This window comes from Cryptosporidium bovis (assembly GCF_009768925.1).
Source record: "Cryptosporidium bovis isolate 45015 chromosome Unknown contig_21, whole genome shotgun sequence".
NCBI classification, from domain to species: Eukaryota; Apicomplexa; class Conoidasida; order Eucoccidiorida; family Cryptosporidiidae; genus Cryptosporidium; species Cryptosporidium bovis.
Window position 1 is genome coordinate 345,464 of NW_027125023.1, and position 19,690 is coordinate 365,153.

Here is a 19,690-nt window from a genome sequence, read left to right on the forward strand (position 1 = left end):
TACATATGGAGTTTCCCTCTCTATACATCTTGTGGACATTTATTCGCTTTGGTGTTTGTGTGATAACACTAATTTTCTCATTATACTTGTTTGGCACGTTGCATACAGGAGATTGAATTAGTTAATTGTATACTAACACTGAAAAATACAGAATTGTTTATTGCTATGATATCCATCCTTTAACAATAATCCAAACTAGGTTGCGTTAAGTAAATATAAATGTTAAAAGTGATCTTTAACTACACGGCAGCTATTTGCTATTTTTGTGTCATTTATTTTCTCATATAACCTAGAATGTTAGACTTTTGTATTGTTTTTCTCAGAGTTTTTCCTTTTCATCCTCTCCATGTGTAGCATGGCTAGTTCTGAATTCATCCTTGGAACCTGGATCTCCCCTGTATTTGACAGAGATGAGGATTCATTGGTGTTTTTGTTGTTCAAATTATCAACATTAGTATTACTACTATTATCAGACGCACTGGTAGCAGCGAGACCAGACAATGTCCGATATTTTTGTGGTTTATCATTGTTTAATTTTGCATCTGAAGAACGATCAAATGCACCCAAAGATGTGCTACTATAACTGTAACTATTTGTAGCACTTTGTTCGTCATTTGATATTCTATCTATAGTTTTAATTGTACTGTCGGATTCTAAAAATTCAATTATTTCAGAAGATGCGGTAATAGAGTCAAAAAACGATTTAGCAACATCCCAGACCTTAACTTGTCTTCCAGTTCTTGGATCAATGACAGAAACATGTGGAAGTTTTGAAATATTATAAACATTTATCCACTCAATACCTTGTGGTGTATTACTACTTCTTTGCCAAAATATAAAATGTTCTTTTATAAACTCAATGATTAACGAATCATTCCATATATCCCTGTTTAATATCATTGAAGAGAATTCTGTAGGATTTTGTATGTTTACTAGTATTAATTTTTTCATGCTTTTTGCTTTTTCTTTTGCCATTTCAAATGAATCATTAAACATTATTGAATCTGGTGGCGAAAACATTTGCGTTGAAAAGTCTTCCGTTAGGGAAAATGAATCCGAATTTAAGTCGCTTCTATTATAAAAGGAATAATGAGACACACTATTCACGCTATCCTGGTGGTGATCTTGAATTAACTGGTCATTAAATGAAGGTATTGGAGTTCTAACATTATCTTCTTGATCGTAGTTAAATTGGCCATCGTCTCGTGCTAAGTTGTTCGTACTATTTGAGCTCGACTCATTCCCAATATTTGAGAAATACTCATTTATTGCGTTATTCATATCACCAGGAAACATTTCCAAGTATCTCTTTGCCAACTGTTCATCTTCACAACCTGATATAACTTTAAAATTCTCTATATCTTCAACACTAACCATTTTCATTAATTCATTTAAGAATAATAAACAGAGTTATGCTATTGTCCCTATTTTAAATTAAAGTTATTATTATTTTTCCTCTGGTAAATTTTTCAATTATACTTGGGTGAACAAAAAAATACAATTTATTTCCAGGTTGAGAGATAAAAACCCCGGAAAAAAAATAATTAATGCATACTATGATTTTTATTGATCCATACGATCACTTTAAGCATTATTAAAATTATTTAAAGAATTATGAATTGTCTAAAATTTGTGTTTTAAGCAAACATAACTGGACATTTATTTTGTTGTCGTACTGAATCGTTTTGCTCGGAGATATCAGTCCATGATTTCAAACAACATTCTCCAATAAAAGCAGTCTACGTACATGATAAAGCATATTCAGGACACAAAATAAATGGAAATAGCGATTTATTTGCATGGCTAAGTAACAAACAGAAGTGGCTTTGCCACAGTCGCTATAACTGTAACTGTTGAAAGCATTAGTTACACTTGAATTAAAGTACAACTAGTCAGGAAAATAATTTAATGAATCATTATTTTGAAAAGGATACCAATTAATGCTGCTGTCTCTTTTGATTAAGTATTTTTGTATGCTGTTTTGCAACTTAGAAAGCCTGTATCTACACAAAGTTAGAGGCTTCCCTCTAGACAAAAATCTATCCTCTTCTCCGTATTCGTCAATATATAGAGTAGAAAACTCACAGGCTCTGTACAAGTAAATATAAAATTTTTCAGGTTCTATCCAATTAAAAATGTTGTTTGAGCCAGCATTTTTTGTAGATGCAATATCAATTCTAAAACATATAACAATAGAGGATGATATATGGAGGAAAAAGGAGAGACCATTTCCACACCTGGTGATATGATCTTTAATAGGGATTGAAGTAAACGACATGTTTAAGCCAGTTCCATATGGAATAGAGTAACACGAATGTTTGTTTATATCACTGTTATTATTATCGTCTTTGCGGCAATAATAGTATGATCTTAGAAATAGCGAAGAGTTTACTGAATTCACTTCTGACTCATTGCAACAAGAATAATCTGTGCATAAAACAGCTCCACAAGATAGGCAAAGTAACAGCTGGTTAATATTCGGCTTTTTGCTTCCACTCCAGTGTCTGATTTGATTAGAAATCAACTTATTATACAATGTATGGTACATCTTCGGCAATGCTATATTATTTTGATTATAACTATTGATCAGGATAATATTATCGGTAAAATTACTAATACATAAATATTTGTCGTTGAAATAACTGAATTTTTTGCAAATAAAGTCAAGTTCACTATTGTTTATAACTCTATAGTATGTATTTATGTTCTTATTTAATAATTGAGTTTCCGTATTATAGTTTTCACTATGAACAAGTACATCAAGTGTCGTTAGTGGCAGAAAAACTCTTTTTAATGGAAGAATTTTTATGAACAGTATATTATTTACTATTGAATTAACCAATTCATTTGCTTGTTCGCATTCAGTGTTGTAGTTATTTCTATTATCGTGCTCAAAATTAACTAATAATTCAATAATATTCATAAAGACATTACATTTGAAATTTAACTTGTTAGATATCTTCTCAGTATAATAGATAACGGTATCTTTTACACTCAATTGCTCCATTTCGAGTTTAATGCTAGCCAAATTTGCATCATCATCCCCGTTATATTCATCTAAAAATATATCTTGAAATTTAGATAAACATTTAAGCCAAGGTAATATTCCGTAATATACAATATCAGGAAGCTTTTCAATGTTTTCTAGTTTAAACATTTTATTTAGTGAAATATCGTCTATTCTAAGGTCACATTCAGATGTTATATTATAATTTGGAAATATTTGCTCGTTCAAAATGTAACTAATTTTGTCTAAACTAATTAACTCATCATTAATTACATCACTAAATTGGTAATATGTCTTGTTGTCCCTAATATACTCTTTCTCAAAATTAAAACCACGATCACCAACATTATATTCGTATTTGTCACCTTTCTTACCATCATTGTGACTTACCCCACCAGTAATGGATTTATCATAACAGCCGTCGATTTGAAAGTTCCTATGTAGGTCTTTTGCTCCATATTTCAAATTTAACTCATCGTTTAAAAAATGCTCCGGTATACTTTCATCAAAAGTATCACATTCATCGTTTTTGTAATCTATGAAAAGTGCGTCATCGCTCTCACATTGTTGGTCCATCTGTTCACTCTCCGAAAAGTCATTAAACGACGTTACAAAGCTATCATCAGGATTCTCTCGTTTAGCGAATACTCTAAATGGCTTGGATATTTGTATAGGAATAGATCCGTAAGAATTTGTAAATATTCTTGTTTTGTTTATCGAATTAACTCTGGTCGCTCTGTACTCAACTTTACCTTTTCTCTTGTGTTTAATAATCATATTAAAATTGCATCCGTTCAACAACTCATTACAGAAATTTAATACTGAAAACTCATCCTTATTTAAGAAGCAATTGCTAATAACCTTACTTTTGTCCCTGTTTGAATGCTTTAGTATCAAATCAACAATTACATTACCCCTTTTACCTGTGTTATTTAGTTCTCGAAACTTTTCATTCCAATCACTGTTCCAAAATGTCCATACTAATGAAAACACCTCAATTACTAACATAATTGTAATTATGCTTGACATATCCAAGTAATTTTGTTTTCCTTCTTTGCCGTCTTTTTCACCAACAAATTCAGTTAATATAATGTAATTTAATAAAAATTGGAATCTAGAAGAAGGAGACTGCAGCGAAACAAAGTCCCAAATGTCCATATTTGAATTGCTATTATTTAAAACCGGTGATAAACGTCTAAGCAAAGACTCTCCTAGAGTTGGAAATGATTTAATCAAATTTTTAATTGAATCAATTATTATTGAGTAAAACAATGGCTTGTAACAGTTATTATCTTTAAATGAAATATTGTCTATAATTATATTATCACTCAAAATTTTAACAAAAATACTTATTGGGTTTACATTTAACACACTATTGATGTATATTTTGTTGCTAATTAAATTGTGAGGTAATAGATAGTTAAATGAATTTAATATTGAAAGTATTTGTTGAAGTGTTGGGTACTTTTTAAGGCTAACATTTAAATGTTCGAAATAAAACATATAGTTCGTGCTATCTTTATTTAAAGATAAGTCTTTTAATGTGTTCAATGTCCTCTCCAGCAACTCACTTAAACCATCATTTTCGTCTTTTTTTTCACCATTCTCGCATCCCACGGCTTTCCTTCCTCCTAAAATGCATGATTTAAACGGTAGTATTATATTGGAGTTGGTTTTACAGTATGGACAATATAAATTAGTGTAATGGTAAAAACAACCTTCAGTTTTATAATCCAAAACTCTACTTTTTAAATCCTCGTTACTTTCATCCAGTTTGACAGAGCTCAATTCGTGAATCACGGCGTCATCCCCATATGTGTCAACCAAAACTCTTATCATTCCTCTATCTGGTATTATTGGAACGTTTCCGTAAAGGGAATTGTATTTGTATTCAATGCTTTTGCTTGATTCTGAGTCAGAATTACTACTAGTGTCAAGATCGGAGCTCGAACTCGAACTGGAATTTGAATTTGAACCGGAATCTGAATAGTTTTCGTCTCCGTTCAGATTGTAATGGTTGATGTTGTTATCTCGTAGAAATTGAGTAATTGTCAAGTTTTCGGTTGTGAAAAAGTTATTCTCAATAAATGATTTGTAATATTGTCCAATACAACTATAGTGAATAATATGACCACATATGGTTGTTAACATAGAGGTGTAGTTCGGCAATGAATAAGAACCATTAATGCTAGAGAATGATTTAACATTCTTCCTTGAATTCATCGAAATAGTTTGCAAATCAAGGTATCCAAAAGTTGCCAAGTCGTCGATGTTGTCTGAAGATAATATATTTATTTCTTCATGACAAAATACGCAATATTCGGCTTTACTATTCATATTTGAGGTTTCAGATTCATCATTATTTTCAAATGTTTGTCTGTGATTCTTCATAAACTCTTTCTGTTTATTCAAATATCTCTGCATTATACTTGCCTGTTGTGATAAAATATCTTTGTTGTTATTTTTTTGATCAGAAACTTTTCTCTTTTCCTGTTTGTATCCCAAGTAAATGCTGTCTAAATATTTGTTTATGTACTCACGAATTTCTGGACTGGCTTCTTTTCCAATAGATAACCCCCATTCCAAAAAATAACAAGCCTCTAGAGATATATCATTCAGTAAGTCCCTATTTACAAACCTAAATTTGGAATCAGGATTTTCCTTGTTCAAAAACAACTGGTCGTCACTCTCCTTTGTCCTAATTGAATATATCGCCTCAATCAATATATCCATCAAACAAAACTCTCTTTTTTCACCACCTTCAGTTATTTTTACTTGACTCATTTCTACCCCTTCCACTTCTACCTGTTCCTTTATTCCTTTTAAATCAATCTTGATTGGAACAGTAAGTAGATTGAATATATTCTCTATTTGATTAGCCTTAAGCTGTTCTGAAATACGATCAATATTTAACTCTTTAATGATTAATGTGTTATCTAGTCCTGCTTTTCTTAAATCTGACTTTTTTCCGAAATTGTCATACACAAGATTGCACAAATAAGGACTCACCAACAGATAGTTGTAGTAATCATTTTCCATTTCTTCTGTGTAACCCATAATTGTTATTTTTTGTTTATTTTCAAAATCATCATTATCTTCCTTTGAAATTCCAAAATAGTTCTCCACTAAATCGACATTTATACATCTTGGATTTAATTCTTTTACTGTTGTTTTTTCACTATGTAAAACGCTATTGTTGCTCAAAAAATGCGTATTTATGTCCTTGTATTCGAAAATGTCATCTAGTTGAGATAAATTAACATTGTTAAAATCACTTTCTTTTTTCCTAAGTGAATTCACAAACTTAATTATCTCAATATTAATCAAGTTAAATATTAATATAAAGGAATACTGAATTGTTCTCGGGTCTGCAATAACAGTCTCGTTTTTGTTTATACCTAATAACTTTGGCAAGTATAAATGAACAACGCTTGAAAACAAAGCAGACAGTATATATACATTATTGTTGTTGTAGTTAAATAGTGAAACAAAGTGATTAGCTTCTGAAATATGACACAATTTCATTGGAAATTTTACGAATTTATTGTCTATAAACACTTTGTCCGCATCTTTATGTAATTTCTCAATGGAGTCTACTTTGCCTAAACCAACACCATTTGTTTGATTATTCATATACCCACTTTTATTTATCAAGTTTTCTTGTACCAAAGTCTTATTGTTTTCGTACCAATTGCACATTTTGTTGACCATAAACTTGGTGAAACTCAATGAACTTTTTTCATTTGAAAAGTTTATTGGAAGTACAGGATCATAAAGCATCCAACCAAGTGGTTGTTTTATTTTGTAGAGTATTGGTTTCTTGTCATTAGCAGGAATAGCATCGCAGAATGAGCATAGTATTTCATCAACAATTAAATTAGGATTGGAAGAATTAATCGATTGAATAAATTGTCCATAATATAAGGAGGCAGAACTTGATATTGGAACGCCATCCTGAATCTCAGATCTAGATCTTTCTTTTCTTATTAAATATTGCAACAATAGATATCTATATATTGATTTGTTAAAAGTAAGTGATACTGGAATGTCTACTGAATTAATTTTTGTTAATATATCCATAATAAAATGCATACAAGAAGCCATCTTACTGTTGAATTTCATCCCTATATTAAATATATTAATATTCTCAAGTGCAAACTCGTATTTAAATTTGCTCTCTTCGCTTAAACTTGAATCCTTTTCCGATTTTTTCTCCACTTCACCAATATTATTGTTTTCTCTAATAACGGAAAATTCATTCCCAAGATCTTCACTTATGCATCCATTCATGCTTATGCTCTTTCTTTTGTCCATTGTTAGTTTATTTTTCACGTCAAAATGCGTCAAAATTGAGTTAAATAATAGTAAGATATACCTTTCATCGTCTAAAATATTGACATAAAATCTGATTGATATAAGATCCGTAATCATGTACAATATTGACCAGTGAGATTTCCTGTAAAACTGAGACTCGCCTGTTCTGTTTGACCCATTTCTTATTGAAAATTGTTGGTTAAAGTAGTATGTTTGGAAGAAAAAACAATAAGATCTAATTGGATGCTCAATCAGTAGTATTTTAAGCAAATCACTATTCAAGCCTATATTAGACAATAAGTTTTTAATATAGTCTAAATCTTTATTTAAGTTATATTTGTTAAAGTAACCCAGATATATAAATACTATTTGAGTAGTTATTCTATGAAGAGGAATGTGAATTGACACTGAATTGTCCATTACACAGTGATCATGTAAAAAATAGTCAGCATAGTTGGTCACTTCTTGTGTTAATTCAAATAGCAAAAAGTGCTTAACCGGCTGATATTCACTTTTTATATAATCAAGTTTCGCTACATTTTCTATAAAAGAATATTTTAGATTCCACTTTTCTTTTATAGTTGTTATGTAGAACCACTGAACTAAGGACTGAAATGTATTAATTGTAATTCTATAGACTCCGAAAGAGTTGGTATTGTCGTAACTATCTAGTTCTGAATCTGAACTTAAATTGTATGAAAAATAGTAAATATCCCTCCCACTATCGCCTATAAGTATATACATTATTTGTAATAATATATCTACAGTAGATTGTATATCACAGGAAAGCAAAAGACTAGAACGCCACCTAATATCTTCCAAGTAACGATTCACTCTTCTCGTAAAGTAATAGTCACCGTTTACATTGTTATCATTTGCATTCGCACTATCATCATTTAAATCATAAACATTAACATTTGAATTTAAATTTCCGTTATCTGCATTGTACATTCTATATTTAATATTGTTTTGGTCATTATGTGGATTAATGCATTGAACCAGTCTGAGCAAGGCAAGCCAACCATTATGCCACAAATCCATATAATACTTCTGGCTCAGAGTGTAGTAGTCTTCTTTTTCAGCCTTCCTTTTAATTAACTCTTTTTGCATTTTCACAGTGCACTTGTTCAAGAATATGAATGCAATTAGGTCTATAGATTGAAGAATATATTTGTAGTCGTGCATTGGATATATGTATCTTCTATTTATTATTGAATTATTTCCATATGAGTGTATGGTTGGAAGAATGTAATTAGTCAATATACTATGGTAACTTGTTCTATTGCAAAATTTTGAACTTTTATCTGAAACAAGCTCAGATATTTCTCCATTTAACACAGTTTCTGTATTAAATAAATTGTCATTACAATCATAGTAACCTATGCAATTTCCCAGTATTTGAAAAGTTGTATAGAAAATTATTTTAATTAAATCACAGTCAAACGTCATTTCAACCAACAATTTGTCTATTGTAAAAAGTTGCACTGCTATTCTAGTTAGAACCTTTTCTTGTCTCATAACCAATTCGTTATAGTTTCTCATAAATATAATTGGAAATATAACCTCTTTAAACTCTTTGTCAAACATTAATATAAGCAGTAAATCTGTAAGATCGTTTTGTCTATTTAATTTGTCAATAAAATTACTATATTCATCGTTTAATGTATCTTGAGACCATTTCATCCAAAATACATCCAGATATGTTACCATATCTTTATTTCTAACTCTTTTTAAATTACTAAAGTTTTCTTCTTGATTAAAATCATCTATCACTGAATTAATATGAAATGGTATATAAGAAGATACCCTATTTACTGTAAATTCTGGATGTAAATATGACAACAATTCCCTTATGCTTCCGTTATTTAACAACTTTTTGTCCTTGCCAAAACGATTTTCTACCAAATTTATAAGTATTTTAGATATATTCCTGTTTTCTTTATTTCTTTCATAGAAAAACAAACTGCTAACTTCTGAACCAAGCAGTTCTCCCAATAATGGAAGGAACACAGACTGATAGTTTTCAGTTAGACAAATAAACCACTGAAAAAAGTATGAATCCATTTGAAAACTTTTCTCTTGCTTAAGAACAAAAACTACTGGATAATTCCTGGCATTTTCCAGACCAATATTAGCATTGGTATTATTATTTTCATCATTATTACCGACGTTTATTTCATCATTGCTTGCACCATTATTTGCTTCTGTACTTGTATTGTGATTACCATTACTATTATTATTGTCATTGTTACTGTCACTATTGTTTCCGCTACCGTTAACGTCATTTCTGTTATCATAACTGATGGAATCCCCATTAATATTAACATTGAAGTTACCGTCACCACTTGCATTATTATTGAACTCATCTCCAACTAAATTTGGAGTACTTCCAATCCTAAATTCACCAAGTCTCTGTAAATCGATATTTTGAACTTGAAATTGAATCCTAACCTGTACTTGATTCCTATCCTGATCCACATTGTCTTGATTTTGATGTTGGATTTGATTAATAATGTTTCCAGTATTAAAAGCGTTTTGATTAACATTATTATTAATGTTGTCCACATTATTGTTTATATTATTGTGAATGGTGTTGTTTTCAGAATCCTGAAGCAACTCACCTTCCAAAAGAAAATGAGTCCCTTCAACCCCCTCTTCAGTTACATCACTCTTATTCTTTTCAATCACATTTGAAATAAGTTTTGAATGAAAAGGAAGGAAAAGTTCCCTTGTATCTGGTATTGTACAATGCAATCTAGACAGTAATATAATGTGACAAAGTATTCCATGAAAAAGTCCTTTTAATCTTCTAATGACAACATCGTCTACACTATATCTACCATTTCTACAATTTAAGCCAGAGCTGTCTACATTTTCACTATGCTCTTTGCAAAATCCATTTTTGTCCCAGGCTTGTTCATCACCGCAATCACAACAACCTCCATAGTCCGATTTGTAAATATAATAATCATGATCCTCATGATTGCCATTTTGGAAACAATCCACACATATACAAGACGACGTTGTTATTCCACATGTTAAACACCTATAAGCAATATGTTGTCCACTCCATATTTGTGAGCATCTACTTAACTTTTGATAATCACTTCCAAGCCTTATTTTAGATAATATTATAGGATCGCATTCAATATACTTGAATAAAATATTATGATCATTATATTTTGGGTTTATTAACAATTCAAATATTGATATTATTACAAAATCTAAAAAATGATTCACGGGGTTCAACGAATTTGAATAGTCAAACTCTCCATTTCCTGATTTGGACCTATTTCTCTTAAATAAATTATTATAAAATGCTAACATCGCACTGTTTTCATTGTTATTTAAACTACTGTTACAATCACCAACCATGATGTAATTTACTTGATTATTGTTAATATTTCCATTGTAATAATAATCATTTTTACTATTATCGTTTGAAATAGTATTTAAGAAACCGCTATCTTTACTGCGATAAATAATATTACTATTGTTACAACTTTTACTAGTGTCACCACTTTTATAATCCAGTACCTTTTTCACCCATCCTATTCTTTTGTTATCTGGAAGGGTATATTCAGTATTGTTATTACATTCATTTATTGTAATATACCAAAATGCTTTCTCATCTTCCAAAGAATATCCCATTGAAAACAACTCTATCCCTAGAAAAGTAATCCATTCAATGTTATCTTTTTCATTATCATTTGAATCATCCATTAAATAGCAAAATAAATACATTATATCTCCTATTATTCCATTATTATCGTACCTTAGTTGATTTTCATTTATAAAAAGCTGTTGATATTCATCGTAATCTAAATTTATATCAAATGTTGAATAGTTTCTAATTCTATCTGGAACATTTCTTCCATTCTTGTAAACATACAGTCTCAAACAAAGTAGTCTAAATCTCAACGCCAATAACGAAGAATAACATGTACTATTTATTGAAAACCACTCTCGCATAATATCATCTCTAAGCACAATTCTAGGGAGCTTTAACACATCTACTGAATCATTGTTATTGTTCACAACTTTTACTGTGTGGTCATTGTTCTCACATTCCCCACTGTCGTTACTGCCATGCATTATTGCCTGCATTACGCAACTATTCTCTCTCGTATTGATCAAATAAATATGTTTCTCACACTTTTACTTTCATGTATATTATTTATACTCAATATTTATCCTTTTCGACTTAGTATTCTTACTTTACATCTAATTTATTCTCTTTAATTCAAAAAGGATTTGCTTATTTTCCCCCGAATACGCGCGTGTAACTTGAAGGGTACCGAAAATCACGTCATGGCGCCGTTTCGCGGCGCCATGTCGTATTTTATTGTATTTAGGGTAAGGCCACCACCATTCCTAATTTTAAACAGAAACATAAGATAGTAGTTATCTCGTATACGGCACAAGAAGGCATAATTATTTGTTCTCTGGGCACTGAAACGCTAACAAAGAACCTAAATTTTACTCCATTGAATTGGGAATATCGTAATAATATACATTGTATTAACAATAAGAGTTTGGATAACAAGGTAGAATTACGATCGAGGGTGTACAAGTACGCTAAAAATGCCTCAAAACGAGTACATAGAACTACACAGAAAAAGATATGGATATAGATTTGATCACTTTGAAAAGAAAAGGAAATTTGAGTCTAGAAAGGTACATAAAGCTTCTCAATACGCACAAAAAGTCAGAGGAATAAAGGCAAAACTATATAACAAGAAGAGATACGCTGAGAAAGCAACGCTTAGAAAATTGGTTAAAGCAAATGAGGAGAAGGATGCTTTTGAAAAGGAGCCGGAAGTGCAGAAAGGTGCAGTGCCTTCTTATTTATTAGATCGTGAATGTGTAAACAGAACGAAAATATTGAGTAATATGATTAAACAGAAAAGAAAGGAGAAGTCTGCAAAATGGCAAGTACCTATACCTAAAATAAAGGCATTAAATGAGGACGAAATGTTTAAAATACTGCGTAGTGGTAAAAGACAAAAAAAATCGTGGAAAAGAATTGTAAATAAAGTATGTTTTGTTGGTAATGATTTTACCAGAAAACCACCTAAATTAGAAAGATATATTAGACCAACTGGTCTTAGATTCAAAAAGGCTCATGTTACTCACCCTGAACTTAAAACTACTTTCTATCTGGATATTGTTTCAATTAAAAAAAATCCGCAGAGTCAATTATACACTTCTCTTGGTGTTATAACTAAAGGTACTATTATTGAGGTTAATGTTAGTGAATTAGGTTTAGTTACGCAAACAGGTAAAGTTGTTTGGGCTAAGTATGCCCAAGTGACAAACAATCCAGAGATAGATGGCTGTATAAATGCAGTTTTGTTGGTTTAAAGACAAAGGACCCACTTATTTTTTTAAGTAGCATTTTTTATATTTGTAATATATTTCCCAGTTATTCAAACTTTTTTATGTTGCTGTATTTTATGTTTTTTATTCTATATATTTTTAATTTAGATTATTAAAATAAAACGTACCGGCAAACGAATAAACCTCGCAATAAAGTGAAATATTGTGGGTGTAAAAAGCACAATTGAATATTAGAAAATAAGATAAAATTGAGTATATTCAAGTAGAATGTAGTTAATTAATTGGATTTACAGGATGTTTCCAAATCTGGAGTGCAGACTTTATCTGAAAACGAACAAGTATCTGCCAGAAATTCCAAGTAATTGGTTGGAAAATGATCATTTTCCAATATTTAATGAACATGGTGACATAGTTTGTACTGAAAATTCCAATCTTGAGGAACAAAAAGGTGACATTCAAAATATATTGAGTAATCCTTTTATTTCAGCAAACTACAGTGAAGACGGTGAGGTTATTGTTGTAATTAGTTTAAATGGAATATATTTGTTGGGAGCATATACAAGAACATGTTTTTCTGCTGTCTCGTACTCGAAAATAGAAAACTGTACTGGGACAAAAGAGAAAATAATGTTTTGTAAGGATGCTTGTGTTTTTGGATACAAAAATCAATTTTTATTTGGAGTTTTTAATCGTTTTGTTTGTTTTTGGGACGTTTCTTTCCGAAACTGCATTGTTGACAGCGATAATAAAAATAATACTGGTTATTCTAAATTTGTCACTCCGACTTATATTGGAAGTTTTTCTTTTGAAGATGTAATTAACTCTTACATTGAAGATTTAATGTACATGAATGATGACATTATGAGAAACAACGTTATACTTTCAATACAGGGTATAAGAGTTTATTATAACGAAAGCAGCGTTGATATTGAATTTTTAGTCGAGTTCTCACATTTTGTTCCTTTATTAGTTAAAGTTTCACATTCCTATGCTCTAATTAACTGTAACAATGAGAATAACAACATTAAAATAACTAACTTATGTTCGGTTTTTCCAAACAAACTATTTAATATTGTTTATCCCACAGTAAAAGATATTGAACATAAAGGAAATATAAATGAAAACAGAGTATTATCGATCTCTGTTAATAATAATGAGGAAAATAGAATTTACTCAGTAGTATTTTACTTTAATGATAAACATTACATATGTCTATTTAGAAACAAGGAGAATATTATTGGTTTAAAATCAATACCAAATTACGGAAAAAGACAAGTTAAGTTTTTAAGAAATTGCAAGACAATGTTTAATCAAATTGGTGACTTGTTTATAATACAATTTCCTGATAGATTTTCAATTTACAATATAACGTGTAAAGGTATTAATGAAAAGGGCGAGTACGAATTTAAAAATTGTCTAAATGAGGATGATGACACTGAGAATGATGATTATAGTGAATTTGGACTTGAAACAGGTAAACTCGAATATAACTTTACGTTGCTTTATACATATACGCAAATAATTCAAAAAGAATGGATAACTTCAATCGCAATATATAAGGATAAAGCTAGTACAGCAAGCAAAGAAACTTTTTACGGCCCGGTGAATAAGCTGTATCCATGTGGTATAATATCTGTATCAACAATATCATCAAATGGCCAGTGTTTTTACTACATTATGAAAGTGTGTTCTTATTCCGATGAAAGAAGTTACATTGGTGAAGACATTTACTTACCCTGCAAACACCATTGCAAGGATAATACAGGTTCTAATATGATTATATGGAAGATTGAATTGACTAAGTTGAATGGAATTAGAAAGTTAGTTTGGCAACCAGGAGAGTCTTCCTGTCTAGCAATTCAATTTATTGATAGACTTAAAAACACCAAACTTCATTATGACGATTTTATTGAACTATGTAACTTTAATGAAGATAATTTAAATAAAAATTCAATTCACCAACCTTTTTTTGGTAATATATTTTTCTTAGAGTCAAACAATGCAAATGATGATATGTTGCTTTGGTCTAGATTAATGACAGATTTTACTGCTATCTACAAAAACAGAGAGTACATTGAAAAAGATGATGAATTTGACGTCGTTTCCAGTGGTTCTTTCGATGAAGAATGTTCTTATAACAATGACTTTAAGAATTATAAATTAATTCTAAACTCAAACAAGTACTTTTTAGACAATTCTGCATTTTACAGAAACACAAAGAGAATTCACTATAAACAAGTAGTCAACATGAGAAGTCAAATAAAAAGTCTAACGCGTTTTGTAGAAGATAATGAAGATTTATGTAATAATAATGGTTATAGCAAAACAAGTATCGAATGGATAACCAAAAATGAGGATACTAGAAAGCAATACATTTTGAATTTTGACTTGCACTAATTAAAATTTTTTAATTATGATTTATTTATTGATTTACTATTTTATTATTTAGAATTCTCACATTCTTTGTATCTTCTGTTTGACATTAAGAAGAGGTTGAAATCATTCACAATAGTACTATTTGAATTCTCCATTCTTATAAAATTTCGCAAATTATCGCTTTTAATCACAAACTTTCCATTACTCGTTTCTATACTTTTCTTTAAACACTCTTCTATGTATTTTTGTCCTGCTAAACTGACAACTTTAAATACATCCTTGTCGTTAGACTTGGCTCCTTGTTTATTCATTATGTACTCAACATACTCACTCGGAAATACAAGGCAATCCGAATCATTTATTTCGTCATTCTTATGGTCGTTTACCATTTTTTACAAAACCAGCATCCGCAATAAGTAATTAGTAACTAATATTTGATCTATTTTATTGTGACACCAATTTCATTACACATAAATCTACAATGTGTGGTACTTGTTTAAACCTAATGGAGAAGAATTTAGTAAATTAATTATCCCTTGTACGCTAGCAACTTTTCTGTCATTAATTAAAATTACTATTGTCAACTAATATTAGACACATGGCGCCTTTTGTTCGGCGCCTATGTTCGCAATTTTAATTTATTATTGAGGGGTGAAAAAGGCATGTGATTAAAAAAGGAAATAATGAAAATCTAGTAATAAAATAAGAAATTAGAGTACAGACTGTTAAATTTGTAAGTAAAAAATCTTTAAAAGAAATAAAGTAAATAATAACAATTAGTAATATGTTAAGTCATTGCTGAAGTTGCTCCGAATTTTTTAAATGTACGATTGTGTTAATGCAACATTGTTCTGCGAAGGTTTTATTGTTTAAATACAACATAAATAGAGGGGGTAATAAGTGGTTTATTGGTTTTAAAGTATAATTAATTGTATAATAATACCGACTGGTGAAACTGATTTTCTTTACTTGGACAAAAAACGGGTACCTTCGCATTGAGTGTATAAAATAAAACAATGACATGCATATTGTATAGAAAAGAGCACGTTAGATGTGGATTAATACATCCTAATGGGAAGTTGATAGTTTTGTTAGTATCTTCAAATGTGAATACTGTTGAATTATATAGAATAGACAGTGCAAATAGGCCAATAAAACTTTTATGGTCGTATCAAATAAAACACGTCCCTAATTGCTTGGATTGGTGTAATGATGACAAAAGTATATGTATAGGAGATTCAAATGGCAATATAACAATAATAGATATGAATGGTACCATTAAAAATCAAAATGGTATACATACACAATATAATGAGGTTACAATAGTAAAGAGTAAGAGTATAAATATAGAATATAAAAACAGTGAGAATAAAGGAATATACCCCAAGTATTTGGTTGAATTGATTAATATAGAGCCTTATATAATAAGTTTGAGGGATTTTGTATCCAATGACTTTTCTTTGAATGGCATCGTACAAAATTTTATAGATAATGTGAATTTCAAAGAGGATAACAATGATAGTACAGAGGATTATATTGATGACATCGAATCGCATAATACAGAGTATATGAATTTAAATAGCAGATCATTGAACGGTGAGTTATTGAATGATAGGAATATCATGTTGCATGACGGTGTTAATCAAAATACAAGTGAAATAATAAATAGGAAAGAAATACCCAAGCTCATTCCGGATTTCTCTGGTTCAGAAAAGGAAATATCAATATTTGTATCATTAGATAATAACAACAATATGATATGTTCAATAGGAGGTCACACTCCTATATGGAATTACAAGATAAATGGTTCAAATAATAATAAAGTTAGCAACATAAATATATATAAGAATTATATCGTTATAATGTACAATAAAATAGATGATAATCTGAATTATAAGTTTGAGGTAATAGATGTTAAATATTTTTTAGAGTCATTTAATTCAATATTTTCGGTATTTGGTTACATTCAGTATATAAGACAATTAACGTTTTATCTTAAAGGAGTGATAAAACAAATTTACTCGGTATGGAAAATAGGTATTGTTCCATTTAGGCAATTTATTAATGGTGAGAATAATATTAAAAAAAATAGTCCTTTTATAATTATATATTCAATAGTTTTTGGTTTACCATTAAACACATATATTACGAAGGATATATTAACATACGATTTAAATATAACAATAGATCAGCTTGTAGTTATTTGTCAAAATATAGATGATTCAGTCAGATACATGTTGTATGTGTTATCTAATACAGTGCATCCAATATTGGAACATATATCAATTATATGGGATATAATGAAAAGTTCAGATATTATAATTGAAATGAACAACTTTGAAGATTTAGAAAAACAAATAGATGAATTGCTGGTTTATTACAAAAATATAATAAGAGAATTGGGAATAGTCTGTCCCATAATAAATGTGTTTATTCATATATTAAGCATAGTGAAAACATACATGGAGTCACCAAATGACTTTGGGTTTGACGAGATTGGGCTTCCAAGAATAATATCATCTAACAACTCTAATTTAATATCTGATAAATTTCACATTAATGAGAGAGATTATCAAACTCTAAAAGAATTTATAATTGAAAAAGATATCAAGTTGGATAATAATGACTTAAATATTGATAAAATGGACGATAATTCAAAAACAAGTATTTTCTTTGATTATATTGAGTTCAAGAACATAGATGAATTGTTAATAGATGAAACTCGTTCTGAATTCTCAATTAATCAAATGAATTTAATATTGGATAGGTTTTATAAATTGTTAGTTGAATATACAACTGAAAAATACATTATTAACAATGTTTTATTTGACTTTAATATCGAGTTAAATTCAAATACATTTTCAAATATTGGAATCAACAACAGTTTAAATATAAATATTGTTGATAATAATAGTGTAATGTTCATAACATTATTTAGCAGATTAAAAGATTTAAATGAGATTGATCACCAAAATGCCATTGTTAAAGTAATGGTTGAATTTGGCAATGACGAGGTTTGTGGATTATTTGAATTCGATAATAAACAAGGATCAAACAATAACTCACTGAATAATGTTAATAACAATATTATTATTAATTATAAAAGCAACATATACTCTTCATTTAAAGCAAAATTTTCTCTATACGCGTCTATAATATCACTACCTAATAGTTATTCGAATTACAAAATACTTGATATAATTTGGACAAACCACTCTGAGGTATTAGTATTGATTAAAAATGGAAGTAAATCTTCGTACCTTATAAATTTTAACTTAGATTTACTTAATTTTTGTAGTATATCACCGTTTAATATTGACATTGGCAATCACTCTCAAGACGAGATATATTATAATTACATGTATAACATCTCAAAATGCATAAACGATAGTAATTACTATCATTCGATTTCCAATATATTTCATCATTTAAAGGATGTTTCAAGGATACATCGTCCACAAAAAACTAAAAGGTTTCTCATTGACACTACGGAAAATTCAAATTGTGAAAATTCAGACTGCAATAACAAAACCGATAACGAAAATCATATTTCTAATTTTGATTCAAATACTCAACACAATTCTACCGAAATTATTAATTTCTATTCTAAAAACAACATGGTAAGTTAATTTATATCAATTAATCTAATCTACACTTTAGTTCTGTTTATCTTATTTATGTTTACATTTATAGAAATTTTTCATCATTTCTGACAAAAAGGCCGGGAGAATTGCAATTGGAACTGTTGAATGAACCAAAATCACCGTTATGTGACTATTTGCAAATTGCAATATAAATTCAAGTGCAAAAATGTAAAACATGCATTATTTAGTAGATAAATTTTACTTCTCATTTACTAAATATTGAGATCATTTTTACTTATCATTTTCTCGTTCCCCTCTTACGAAGTTTTCTGTTGTAATACAAATTTATTAGCTACGCTATCACCGCTATTCACTGAAAACCCAACATCTATTCTAAGTTTGTACGGACGCTATCATTCATTATTACTTGGAAAAAGTGCACTTTACCTACGTGACTCTTGTTACCCCACCCCAACTGTGACAACGCGCCACAGAGCGGGCCAGCCTCTGAATACTTGTAACAAGAGAGGAGCTGACGGGACTCGAACCCGTGACCTCGAGGGTATGAATCTCGCGCACTAGCCAACTATGCGACAGCTCCACACTAGTGGCCGGGCAAAGACTTTAGGTATTATTGATTTAGAAAATTGTTTAAATTAGTCAAAAGAAAAGGATCTCGGAAAAATTAAATCAGATAACTAGATTTATATAATTACATAAATAAAACATACAATTAATCAATATAAACTGTACATTTTTTAACTGAAATTAATACAAAATATGAAACCAATGGATTTCATATCTATTCCTGCATTTAACCATGTTCGCTGTCCATTGTCGAATTTCTGTTTAGAAAAAAAGAAACTACTACTTCATTTTCATTCTCCATCTTTTATCTTATTGTTTATTCACTTATTTTTCTTTATCTTCCAATTAATAATCAATTACTTACAATACAGATACCCCCTCTTTCCTACCTCTCGGATAAGAAATATCGTCGCATACCTATAAGGGTAAAGCAGACTCAAAAAGGTTTCATTAAGTTTGACTTATTTTTAGACACTAAATC

The 19,690-nt window shown here is 29.7% G+C and overlaps 6 protein-coding genes across 6 annotated transcripts; 3 read left to right on the plus strand and 3 right to left on the minus strand.

Annotated features, from left to right (window-relative positions):
• Window positions 1-297: 297 nt before the first annotated feature.
• On the minus strand, window positions 298-1,383 carry FG379_001301 (uncharacterized protein; the record flags this gene model as incomplete). Its single annotated transcript, XM_067326904.1, has 1 exon — window positions 298-1,383. The coding sequence occupies one exon, from the start codon at window positions 1,381-1,383 to the stop codon at window positions 298-300; it is 1,086 nt and encodes a 361-aa protein (XP_067183810.1).
• Window positions 1,384-1,888: 505 nt separating this feature from the next.
• Window positions 1,889-11,416, minus strand: FG379_001302 (large with a UBR1-like ring finger related treble clef; the record flags this gene model as incomplete). The annotated part of the gene is made up of 1 exon (XM_067326905.1): window positions 1,889-11,416. One exon carries the CDS (start codon window positions 11,414-11,416, stop codon window positions 1,889-1,891), a length of 9,528 nt encoding a protein of 3,175 aa, XP_067183811.1.
• Window positions 11,417-11,905: 489 nt separating this feature from the next.
• FG379_001303 (uncharacterized protein) lies at window positions 11,906-12,685 on the plus strand (the record flags this gene model as incomplete). The annotated part of the gene is made up of 1 exon (XM_067326906.1): window positions 11,906-12,685. One exon carries the CDS (start codon window positions 11,906-11,908, stop codon window positions 12,683-12,685), a length of 780 nt encoding a protein of 259 aa, XP_067183812.1.
• Window positions 12,686-12,955: 270 nt separating this feature from the next.
• Window positions 12,956-15,058, plus strand: FG379_001304 (uncharacterized protein; the record flags this gene model as incomplete). Its single annotated transcript, XM_067326907.1, has 1 exon — window positions 12,956-15,058. The coding sequence occupies one exon, from the start codon at window positions 12,956-12,958 to the stop codon at window positions 15,056-15,058; it is 2,103 nt and encodes a 700-aa protein (XP_067183813.1).
• A 44-nt stretch (window positions 15,059-15,102) lies between these two features.
• Window positions 15,103-15,426, minus strand: FG379_001305 (uncharacterized protein; the record flags this gene model as incomplete). Its single annotated transcript, XM_067326908.1, has 1 exon — window positions 15,103-15,426. The coding sequence occupies one exon, from the start codon at window positions 15,424-15,426 to the stop codon at window positions 15,103-15,105; it is 324 nt and encodes a 107-aa protein (XP_067183814.1).
• Window positions 15,427-16,053: 627 nt separating this feature from the next.
• On the plus strand, window positions 16,054-18,666 carry FG379_001307 (uncharacterized protein; the record flags this gene model as incomplete). The annotated part of the gene is made up of 1 exon (XM_067326910.1): window positions 16,054-18,666. The coding sequence occupies one exon, from the start codon at window positions 16,054-16,056 to the stop codon at window positions 18,664-18,666; it is 2,613 nt and encodes an 870-aa protein (XP_067183816.1).
• Between the last annotated feature and the right edge of the window lie 1,024 nt (window positions 18,667-19,690).